This window comes from Ammospiza caudacuta, chromosome 3 (genome assembly GCF_027887145.1).
Source record: "Ammospiza caudacuta isolate bAmmCau1 chromosome 3, bAmmCau1.pri, whole genome shotgun sequence".
Classification (NCBI taxonomy): Eukaryota; Metazoa; Chordata; class Aves; order Passeriformes; family Passerellidae; genus Ammospiza; species Ammospiza caudacuta.
This window is the reverse complement of record NC_080595.1, coordinates 28,272,418-28,284,931: the sequence shown is the minus strand read 5'-3', so window position 1 is coordinate 28,284,931 and position 12,514 is coordinate 28,272,418. Positions and strand designations below refer to the sequence as shown.

Genomic DNA, 12,514 nt, shown 5'->3' with positions numbered 1-12,514 from the left:
TATGGATGACTGAAGCACTCAGGCAATTTAAAAGAAAAAAAGTTTTTAAGAACAGACCATAATTTTCAGTGAAAGGTACTATTTAAATTCAGTCAGAAAAACACTTTCATTGACAATGTGTAGCCCACGTCATTACTCCTCTCCCACTGCAAAACAGTTCTTTTAATTCATAACTTACTGTTTATAATCTTTCCTTACGGCTGTCATGCTTTGCCTCTGAACTGGATAGCTGACATCCACTCTCAAGTTTGTCATTTCCAGGAAGGTTTCTCATCTGCATGATTCATGTCAGAACCAGGATAAACTCTACCTCTGCTGTCCTTTTCCTTCTATACACGTCCTGTGCATGTGTTCAGTAATAGCTGCCCCAGTAGCTGCAGGGGAAATAACACTCCAAAGCTCAAGATTTCCAAAATGATACTTTAGGTTTTAGTATTATCAGCGCCATAGGACCCACAGCTGGTGGGACAATCCATCTAGATCATACAGTCTTAGATGAATCTCCTATGAACTGAAGGAGAGGCCATTTCCCCACTGAGATCACTCTCTGTTGTGCAGGGAGCAGCTGGCCCTGCCCAGTGGAAGGAGGGCTGCAGTAGCACTGGGTGCTGGATTTCAGAAATGCCAAGGAAAGCCAGAGCAAAGGAACACAGGGGAATGGACTGCATGAGGATCAGTAGCCTGGCACTGTGGCCTTCTAGACAAGAGTTATAATTTTTCTGTTGTGATGTCCCTGGCACAAGGTGAACTTTTCACTCATGTAAAAGCTCTCAGCATGAGCTTTTTTCCTGTGTATCTTCAGTTCTCCCTATTGTTTTGTTCCCTTGGCAGCATACTTATTCTTTCTCGTGTTCACAGAGGTGTTTCTTCAGTTCCAGGGGTCATGTATTAATATTTAAAAACTCTTTCAGAAATAATACTGGTTAAAAAATTGATTAAACTTTTCTAATGTTGGAAAGAGTTCAGTTCAGGGGGCTTTCTTTCTCCAATGGTTTCTTCTTTCCCCTATTTATTTTTCATTTTGATGAAATTGTAGTGACTTGCTATAAATAAGGGATTTTTTCAATTATAGTTCTAACTTTGAATCATGTTTCAGACTACTTCAGCTGCACTAGCACTCTGGTTTCTAGATGTGGTAAAGTGAACATGGAAGGCATGACAAAAGTGACTTCTGGAAATATTACTGCTCTGCACTACATAAAAATGAGGAGGAATATGCCCATTATTTCAGGTCAAAGATACAGATCTGCTTACAGATGATAACCCAGTTCTGTCATGAAACATGAGCTGAGCACCTCAGAGCCCCCACAAAGCAGAGCTGGTTTTGGTCTGAAAGCAGCCATGGAAAGGTCACCAAAGACAGAATTTTGGGTTCAGTGCTTCTATCCTTATACACCCTTAGAATGTAACCCTTTTACATATACACAGTGGGAAGAGCAGCAGCTGTTGCTGGGTTTGAGGGTAGGCACAAAAGTAAAGCAGAACAGCTCCCAAACAGGCAATTTTTCCCAAATGAGGAAGCACCATTAAAAAATTGAAAAAGTACACCAAAAAACCTGGATGTGCATATTTGGAGCTTATTTGGAGAATTGGCATATAATTTGATTGATTAAAAACTCTGCTACATCTGAAATTAAGCTTTCTATATTGTGTAATTAATGGATGCCTGAACTGCAATGTTGAGCCCTCCAAAAAAGTATTCCAAGGGTAAAACCAGGACAGTGGAATTTCACCAGGTCCAGAGAATAGCTCTATATGCAGTTACAGACCTCTTGGATAGATTGTTAATTCTTAGTAAGATAATAGAAATAATACATATTCTGTAACTTTTTTAAAATCAACAGATTTTAGAAGCCAGTTTTTGTTAGAAAAAAATCTGCAAATACTTGCAACTGCAAATTGAATGTATTTATACATGTATTCTTTGTATAGAGAATATAAAGTACAGAATGTTTTGGAGTAACTGCTTTAATGCTATATTATTATTTCTTCAGCTTTTTTACCAGGTTCAAGGAGATATGTGTTTGAAGATAATTGAAAATGGGAAACACAAAGACATTGTCATCCGAGAAGGGGAGGTAAAACAGGATTGTAGTTCTGTTGTAGTTGTACATAAGTATGTTAAATGAACGTTTTATGTGTTATTTAGAATCAATTGATCCCTGTTGTGCAAGAGACAGCATCAGAATTTATTAAAAAAACAAACAAACAAAAGCTTGAATGTTGTATAGAAAAGTTTAAGTAAATAATAGGAAATTACAATAATCTGTGTTCAACATTTGACTGTTTCAATAACAGATAAAAATCCCTCTGAACAACTGGAGCATCTATTCAGATACTCATAGAACATACTGAGAGAAGTTCTTATTCCCCTGCATTGCATGGGATCTGCCATGTGCATTCAGCTGGATCAGTCTTTTATTTACACCTTGCCAGGTACACACTCTCACCCACCCACCCACACCATTAAGCCAACTGCCTAAACTGAGGAATTGAAATGGTTCATACATTTTCAGCCTTCTTTAGTCCTCACAGCTTGCCTTTCCAACCATCACAGTAGGACAGCTTTAAAAGAGCAGTTTACAAATAAAATGTATCCAGTTTTTCCTTGTGGTATTACACTTGCTAAAGCATGGATTGCAGTGCTTTTACCGAGAGCATGAATAGACGCTGGCTGTTACTGCCACTTAGATGTACTACAACTGCCACTCATGGTTATTGACACAAGCTTGGACTGCACTCAAGTCTTGGAAAGGCTTATTAGGTCTAGTGGAGACAGCCTTTAAAATGGAAGGAGTGTTAAACCAATAGCATAATTCCATTGAAAGCATTACAACTTTTTCAGTGACAAAACAGAGCCACGTTTTCCAACTACGAGGTTCTGGTATTACACTTCAGGTGCACACCCAGCTGAGATCTCAGCATGTCAGAGAACTGCTAATGAAAAGGAGCACACAATACTTGGTGGAAGGACTGACACTAGTACTGCTGAGACACCCTCATTAGCTCTGTTTTGTAGACAGAGAAACTTTAATGACTGCCCAGCCTTAGCAAAAACCTCTGTACTGCTGAAGAATACAGGCTTACCAGCTAGCTGCTAGGAAAGGGTTTATTCTCAAGCTTCAGAAATAGACTTCTCTTAACTACATGTTGCCTATTCACTTTGTCACTTGCATGACTAAGTAGCCCCTCATATTTGTTATTTATTTTTGGAGAGAGTAGCACTCCTCATCATGCAATCAAAGGTGCTCACTGTGTTGGGAGGATACATGTGGCTGATTAGTTTAGACATTTTATTGAGCAGACAAAAAAAAATCTGCTTTTTTATTTCCATTTCAATTACTTAGAAATTGCAGTAAGTTTATAACTTTCAGATGAGCAATTGATTAGATTTTCATTTCAATTTTGTCTAGCAATGATGATCAAACCTCAGGAGGAGAGAACTTGGCTGCCATCAAGGCAGTGCTGCTTGCAGTCACTGTGTCATCATTCACGGAGAGAGCAAGAAACAGTGTTGGCAGGGCTGTGGGTACCACAGGGTGCAGCTGCAAAGGAGCAACATGGCATCAACAAAAGGGAGGGGAAAAGTGGGGAAAGGAGCAGAAGACTTTGCAGGTTGAGGGGCAGAAAAAGGACAATGCAAAAAGCAAAGACTTCCTGACACTGATGCTTTCTGATTTCTCTTAACAGATGTTCCTGCTACCAGCCAGGATACCTCATTCTCCTCAGAGATACAAAAACACTGTGGGTCTTGTGATTGAGAGGGAAAGATTAAAAACAGAAATGGATGGGCTAAGGTGAAGTATAAACTATTGACTAATCTGTTAGAATTCATAATATAAAATAATTTCTCGTATCAATACAATGATGTGTTTTAATTTCCTGATAATTTATCTGATTCATCCTAGCAATGTTGTACTAATTCTGTCCACACATCTATTTATCTATACATGCATAAACAGAGATCTCATTTAGCATTTGCTTTAGTTAAACAAGGACCATATTGAAATTTCTGAAATACATGCTGTGGTTATAGAAATCTACTTAGGTACTACATACTGCTATTGCCTTAAGTTTTAAAAAAGATCTCAGAGCTCTCTTACAACCTAAATAAAAAAGATTTTTTATCAGTTCAGGCAAGCAGAATATTAATTCCTTTGCAAGCACTGAAAGTAAAGAGATGAAGAGCAGCTTTCTTGTCAAGTGTGTGGGAAGCTAAAAACAAAAATCAATTTTCTTGCCACTAGTCCCTCTACATTGTAGACACCTCTGCCTAGGTTTTATTGCCTTTTGAGAAGAACATCTTCATGTGAGTGAGTGGTTTGCTTTGTATTCTAGAAGGAGCAGGACTAAGCTTTGTCTTGTGTCCATACAGAACTCACAAGTCTAAGAGGGAAAGTCACAGCAGTATAACATTAGAAAAATCTAGAAAAGTTCTCTTGGTATTAACCAGAGATCACCGACCAAGCAGAATTTATAACTGTCCATATAATCCATACAGATTTAAAACTGCAGTGATATCTGTAAAGTGCTGTTCCAGTCCTTTTACCTACAATTTTGATTGTTGCGTGGGTAGTGTCACAGCAGGAAGATTGCAAGTATGCAGAGCTAGAAAGATATGCTTTATCATTCAAAAAACGAAAAAAGCTACAGAAAGAAACTAAGAAAGGGACCATTCAAGAAAAGAAACCCACAATTAAATTCCAAGCTAAAAAGTCCAGTTCATTTAAAGTATTGCTTACCTATGCACTTCTCTCTTTTTTCCTTTCATTGCAGATCTGTAGATTGTCTGGACTTACAGTATCTTTGAGGTAGAAAAAAAATGACTAGCGATTTAGATAAAAAAAGATTATTATTAAAATAAAAAGAACAAAATAGTAAAAAAAGAACTTAAGTACTAAAGTAAAGTAAACTTTACTTAAAGTAAAACAACCTACCATGTGATATCTGTGATTGGTATGAGAAATGCTGAATGCCTTTTTAGGGATCCAGGCTGATCTAAAGATTTGCACTCCAATATAGGCATGGTCTTGTGGAGAAGCTAAACTAAAAGCTGACTTATGTCTTGCAGGTGGAAATTAACACAACCTCAATTAAAAGTATCTAATCAAATGCTTGAAAATAAATCAGGAGTTTTTAGTGCCCTTGTGTTCACACTGATGTGGTGAATAAAGACATCTGAAGTTTTGGAAGTGAGCAATCTTGTCATGCTTTTGAACCCTACATTCCCTCTGTGTGCTCCTGGGAGAGATGGGGAATTTACCAGAACCCCTAATGTTCTCTTACTTGTTTCAATACCAGCCACCTGCAGCAAAGACTGCACAAGAGGAAATCATAATGCTCTTTCAAGTATACTGACTCAAAGTCTAATAGAACTGTGTTACTGTTCCATTATTTATCATGTCTACAAACCATAGTCATAAATCAGAGTCCCCAGCATGCTGATTACTGCACAAGTGAAGAATAAGTAGCCTGGCCCAGTGTTCCAGCCTAAGTAATGATTACGTGTCTTGTGCTATGAGAAAAATGATCTAGCTAATCTTAATTCCATGGCAAATAAGTACAAAACCAAATAAGTTTGATGTTATTCATATTGCCAGATACTTTATTTGTACCAAAAAAGATGTATTTAGCATCTCTCTTCTCTGTAGATTCTCTGTGTTCAGAATTTGTGCTGGCAGCACAGCTGTTATCTAAATTGGAGGTAGATACTCTTATTCTCTTCAGTGTATCTTTTTGCAAACATGAGGAGCCAGGGAGCTCCTAGAAAATTTCTGGACAGTATTGATACCTATGACAGATATGAACATACAGATATGCACAGGATAATTACATAAGTTTTGTTTTCCTCTTCAGACACACATTGCAATAACTTTAACCTAAAAGACACACGGAACCTTTTTAAAAACATTGACAGTATGAGTGACAGGAATGGATCATCATTCCTTGCCTTGTCTTTTAAAAATCTGAGTGTAAATTCTGTATTTGCTGTTCCATAGCTTGATTCCATACAGCAACCTTGACTTGACCTCACCAAAATTTATTTATTTGTTAAGACAAGAAAATAATGCAAACACTAAATTCCTCTCCCAAATCTGTGTAGCTGAAAACCATCTATTTTTCACTAACAAGTCCATAAGCCACCTTGTTTTCTCATCAGCCCATGCATGGGCATTAAGTAAGCTGACTATGAAATATGAGTATTTATGTCATAGCTGCATAGAAGCAGTTACTGGAAATGGTATTTAGGTCCAGGTTTTTTTGCAGTAACTACGTCCAAGGTGAAAGTTATTGGTCCCAAGAGATTATGGCTGCAATCATTTCCAGGATGAAATCAGGAAAGGTTGCTGAAGGAATTTGGTGAGTTGTGGTTGATCAACAGAACTACAAGGCACCTCACCACCAAGTCACCTAACCAGGGAAACCAGAAACCTTTCCCAAATAACCATTCCTCAGAATGAGGCACACCAGGCTTGACAATAAGTTGTTCTTACACATCAAGTAGCTATTTTCTTCAGAACGCTGAAACTACCTGATCAGTTATTTAGTAAAAGGACTGACTAATGTGTTTACTTTATCAGATACTATGTTGGAGAATCAACTGATGTCCTCTTTGAAAAATGGTTTCACTGTGAAGATCTCGGCATTCAACTTATACCAATAATTCAAGAGTAAGCTTTTTCCTTTGTAAATTTTTTAAATAATTGAAATTATATTGTAGATCTTTGTCAGTCTGTGGCTTATGTCATTAATTTGCTATTTATGCTGCATTTTACATAGACTTGTTAATAGTTAATTGCTGCTCTATAAATTTTTAATCATGTCTTGTATGCCCCAAATTCATCAAATCAGATTTAAAAAGAAGAGAAATCAGGTATTTCACACATCCATCTGGAGCACACTTTTTTTAACCAGTAAACTGTTCACAGAACTGTGGCACACTGCTTCTAAGTGCAAAAAGAACTGAGTGAAAAATTGTCACTGACTAATGCTGGGTTATCAAGGTGAATCACTGAACTGCTTTAAGGCTTTTTTCACTCTTGCTTTAATCTAAATACTTTAAATTGATATTATTTATGCATGATCAGGACTGTGGCAAATTTGGTAGAGAGCTGCTTTCTAAGAAACATAATGTTATTAACTAATCACTTTTTAAATGGTTACTAAAGGTGAACAAGGGAAGTGTTTCGTAACATTAATCTTGTAGGACCTTCAGACAAATCCTCTATCATTAAAATAGATAAAGTCTTGCATAGATGTGATAGTATCTGAGGATAATCAGCACAAAACTTACTGGCCAGTGTTACTGCCAAGTCGTTGTTAACCTACAGAACATAACTTTTTCACTCCTATTTAAATGTTCATTATTGCAGGTTTTTCAATTCAAGGCAATATAAAACTGGAAAACCAAATCCAGGTAATACAAATTAATTTCAGAATTAGAACAGTTGCTGATTGAAGAGCAATGATTCTCACCATATAAAATAAGTATCTGTTTTTCTTTTTGGTTGTGTAAATTAAAGTTATTTTTGGGAAGCAATTCCTTTCATTACCCTGACCACAAGGAAATTCCATATAAATGATTACCAACAGTATCTTGCTTGGTCATGTGATGCCATCATAACCAATTATCAGGTAATTATGTTAATGTGAAATGCTAGTGTCTCTATCCTTACATGCCTTTCAAGCCTTATACTAACAAAAATTCACTTCTGACAGACCATAAAGTGATTTTTACAAGTAGAATTAATACTTTATACCTATTTGTACTCCTTTACCTACAGCTGTGATCTACTCTTGGGAAACCTAGATGATTTTAGTTGCCATAGGGTCTGATCTGTTTAACATTTTATTTCCATGCTGTCTTGCCACAATTTTTATTTTGTCTCTGTTGTGGATAGTGATTGCAAAATTCCACCCTGGAACAGATACTCCAGTTGTAACTCCACTTAAATCTGTTGAAAAGAGACATAGAACAGAGAGAGTGACTTCTAGAAAGCAGAGTTATTAGTTTTGGCTTTGGGAGTCAGAGCTCTCAAACATGATGGTGCCTTTCTGCATGGCAACAAAAGCCTCAGTTTCAAGGATATTGCTACAGCACTTTCAGTAGGAAATTTGTTTTGCTGAAATCTTGCAATCCTGCTGGCCCACAGCTTTAAATGAGCAACCAGCATATGCATGATCCATTGCTATTGATAACAAAACCATGTCCAGAATATCACCCTTACATCTTAAATAGGTACAAAAGACCACACTGTACAACCATTTGTGCACCTGCAGGAGCAGGCTCTATAGACTATTTGGAAGTGCTTTAGTTAGGTGCAGCCTGGTCAGTTCTCCTACAAGAACTACCTGGAAAGTCTCCATGACATTTCCAGGTTCTTAATTGAAACATGGAAAATCATCATAAGAGCAGCAGAAGCTGCCTGTGTAATCTCCAGGAGAGCCTGAGATTGCTTCCTGCAGAGCTCCTACACCAGTTAGCCAAATGCCACCAGCTCAGTCATTCCCACTGCTCAGCTAGGTTTGTTCTTTCAAATCTCTGTCTCATCTTTGCTGGCAACTGAGGGACATCCTGCACCAACCAAGAAATGTATGTATGGCTCAGGTCATTGCACCCAGCTATGCTACTCTTGACCTCATGACCAACTTGAATATCATCTTCCAGTCACACTCAAAACTTGAATTCCATTGTTCTTGTCACAAGAGAAATTTTAATTTCCCCTCTCCAAAAGGTTTTTGGAACCAGCTGTCCTTAATCTCCACATCAATACCTAAACATCTTAAAATTATTGTTATTAATTACTCTAAGAGAGACTCTAAGAGAGACAAAAGTTTCACTGCATGTTATTTCCACATCTGTTCCTTTGATAGTCACCATTAAAAAGTCAGTCTGCCATCTCAATCAACAACAGAAAAAAGCTCTTACTGAAATCCTAAAATTGGGTTAAGCTGGTTTTTGTCTTAATATCAACGTTCTTAAAAATAGTTAACTAAAACACTGTTGCCAACATGAAGTTTAAAGAGTCTTCTGTATGTGATAGCAACCTTAAAGCCCTTGCAGTCAGAAAGTGGCAAAGCAGTCAGGAGCCCTGAATGAAAACTTTGCTGAACCAGCTTTAGGCATTGGTTCTTTCACTGACTGGGGAATGTCATTCTCAGGGAAAGGCTCCATGTTTCTATCAATAAAATAGGGTTGTCTCCAGGATCTTACTTTTATTTCTATGCACTGTCCAAATCTGTTTTAGTCTGAGCATGTCACTAGTGTTTGGGTGTTGGTTGGTTTGGTTTGTTTGGAGTTTTCTTTGCATGGAATGTGTGAGAGCTATAGTGCAGGTACTGCCTCACTGTGTCTTCATACAGTGTTTAGCAGAGGAAATATAATTTCAATTGAAGCCTCTAGATGCTGCTGTAATAAAAAAAATACCATATCATGCATAATACCCTTGTTCAATACAGGGATTTGCAGTAAGCATCCCTCACCAGGCTAAGAGTTTAAATGTCAGTAACAAATTAATAATATCAGAAACAAATTACATTAAATATTTATATTTTTGATATTTTTACAGAAGATTAGGGCTAAAGAACAAACCTGACAATCAATCAGAAGCTACAATATATCCTGACACCTTTTTTTAAACAAGTAATTCTGAGAAACTGTTCTTGAAAAATTTGGTACAGAAGCTCTTTCCTTGTAATTTACCTGGCAGGTTTGCAGCCTGGGGAACAGCTCCCTTTTTCCAATTTTCAGGTTTGACAATAACTAACTCAGCATCTCAGCGATATCTTATGCATGAGGAAAACACCCCACATTTTTAGTTACAAAAGTTTTAGTTCATAGCTCCTGTAACTCTCAATGAGACTGACAGTGTTAAAAAAAAAAATATCCACAGTTTGACTGAGATAGAATTAAGCTGGTAATATGTTCACTCTGAAGGCATATCCAGTTGATATTAAAATAATGCTTTGGATTTATTCAGCTCTCATTATTTTTTTAATTTTCTTTTTTTTCCATAAGGAGAGTTCAGCAACCAGCATGACATTTGTAACACATAACAAGCTACCACCAGTTGTCATGATGTTTCACTCAATACTATCTCAACATCATTTGAGCTGGCTTATGCAGAGGATGGAGTTTCAGCCCTTTTTTTCAGTTTCTCTTCTGAAAATCCAGGTTCACCTCAATTTAAAAGTGCCAGCTGAAGCACTCTCAGGTGCCTCTCCACATAAGCCTGAACTAGTGCCTCACCTTCTTAGAGAGAAATGGAATAAAATTGAGGAAAAACATCTTAAAAGGAATCCTGGATTGCAGCTCACTCATAAAGGAAAGCTGTAAAGAGAATCAATCAAGCTCTCCAATGTCTTTTAAAAAAATGGAAAAAAAAAGACACACACCCCAGCCCACCCCCACCCCCCCCAAAAAAAATCCCCAACCCTAAGTCCAGACCTTTTCTTGATTTATTTATGGTTTCTGGCTTAGCCAAAAGCAGGGAAAATCCCTCTGAAAGCAGGGCAATCAGAGTGTATGAAGACACAGAAGAAAAATATAATCAGAAATATATATTGCATGCAATCCCTACTTGAGGCATCCTCTCTGGAACTGTTTTGTATTTTATTACGAGACTCTTTTATTTCCATGTGCAGAAATAAAGTCTGAGAATACTCTCCCCTTTTTTATCAAAAAAGGTGAATATTTTTAGGATATAGGCTATACAGGGAACTCTCAAGATGGGCTGGTTTGGGTTACTTGTCATATTTTTTTGACATGAGGAATCATAGTTATCAAAACAAGTCTTGCTACTTTCAGTTCAATCAGCCTGAGAGCAAGATTATCCCAATGTAACAATTTCACCCCACTTTTCTAGTCAAGAGAAGACTGTAGTTCAGACAAAGACCCTCAGTTCTAATAAAGAGTGATAGCTAAGTATTCTTTGCAGCAGTAACCAGAAGCTCCAAAGCTTTAGATGCCATGCCTGAAATAATCCAGACTTCTTTTAGGAGTAATTTGATGGGAAAAAAACTGCAATAAAATTTTTTTCTACAGTTCGGTGTGTTTGAAAAGGAACCTCATGAACATTAATAGTATAGGTAGAATGTCAGGAATTTGTTTATCCAAACTACTCTACTTCTAATTATCAATGAAATTTTATTTCCCAAACAAGCTTTATGGTGATTGAACATTCAGATATGTAATGTAAAAGCCAGTCCTGTAGTGACTTCATGAGAAAAAGTTTCATTGATTTTTGGTGTATCTTGGATGATTTTCAGTCTAGATTAAGAATCTTGTTAGTACAGTTAGAATACAGTGCAGTTTTATATTTGTGATTCAGAGCAAACAAGACCTATGCAACTGAATGAGCATGAAAAAATAGGTATTTTCTTCAGTCAGTGGAGCAGGGGTTGCCAATGAGCCTAGGGCATGCTCTGTAAATGTTCTGTGGTCTCAGCAGTGCTAAAGAAATTATAAGGGTAAGTTCAGCACTATAAAAATCAGCTTCTGTGTGGTCATCTTCTGTAGCTAATCCAATGAACCTCCATAGACAATATTTGCTGCTCAGTCTTGTTTCACTGATATATAAAAAAAAAACATTTTTTCTTCTATTTTTCTTCTTCCTTTCCAGTTAACTGGCTAGTGGGTAATGTTAATTCAATTAAAACTACTTCAGAAAACTAAAAACATGCAGAAATAAAATCTGTCTGTATTTGCACTAGAGCAAGTACAAGGCCATGTTTTGAACTTCAAATAACTGTATAAACATTTGTGCCTTTCTGTTTTCAGTACATTGAAATAATTCTAAAGATACTGTCTCTGTGGTATTTTTTTCCCAAATAAGAATGCTAATTTTGAACATAAAATTTATTTGCTATGTATCTGTTTACAAAATTGACTATTTGATTCTCTTTATTCTCATCTTGAAGGACTTCCAACACACCTAAATGGATCATTCCTTCTCTTCTATAACATGGTACTCCTTTCTGCTCTGAGTACTTGTATTTAGAAAAAAACAGTATATGAGCATTTAGATATTAAGGAATATCCTATTAAGGACTAACCAATACATAGACTAAATAATTTTAAACTGCCTAGACCCATCAAAATTGTACAGTTCCCCACAACACCATCTCTGTAACTTTTATCAACAACTTGAATCTTCCCCTTTTCTCTATCATCCTCATTGCTCTCTTCTGGCAAAGATGACCATATAAACACACTATTCATCTTTAGCCTGTCATATGCAATCATTTAAGTAATATCCAAGTCATGTTGATTTCTGTCCTCAATCTGTACCCAAACTGCAAAGGATATGTAGGTGGAAGAAGAGGATAGAGCCATATAATAAAACCCTTCAATTCTTATGAGCATGTTACCTCTCACATTTCATCTATTTCCTCTCCTCTCATATTTAAATGAGGACTCCAGTCCCTAATGAGTACAGAGCTCATAATGAAAATGAGCTACTCAGACAGACCAACCTAAGTCAGCAATATTTAATGCAGAAATAAAGTAGGATCA

General features: G+C 36.8%; 1 protein-coding gene across 2 annotated transcripts in view; it reads left to right on the top strand.

Moving 5' to 3' along the window:
• Window positions 1-12,514, top strand: part of HAAO (3-hydroxyanthranilate 3,4-dioxygenase) — a 34,553-nt gene that overhangs the window by 10,634 nt on the left and 11,405 nt on the right. For both annotated transcript variants that reach the window (XM_058802001.1, XM_058802000.1), the window contains exons 3-6: window positions 1,995-2,078; window positions 3,691-3,797; window positions 6,582-6,671; window positions 7,374-7,417. In XM_058802001.1, coding sequence (XP_058657984.1) covers window positions 1,995-2,078; window positions 3,691-3,797; window positions 6,582-6,671; window positions 7,374-7,417 — 325 coding nt within the window. The remainder of the gene's footprint in view (window positions 1-1,994; window positions 2,079-3,690; window positions 3,798-6,581; window positions 6,672-7,373; window positions 7,418-12,514) is intronic.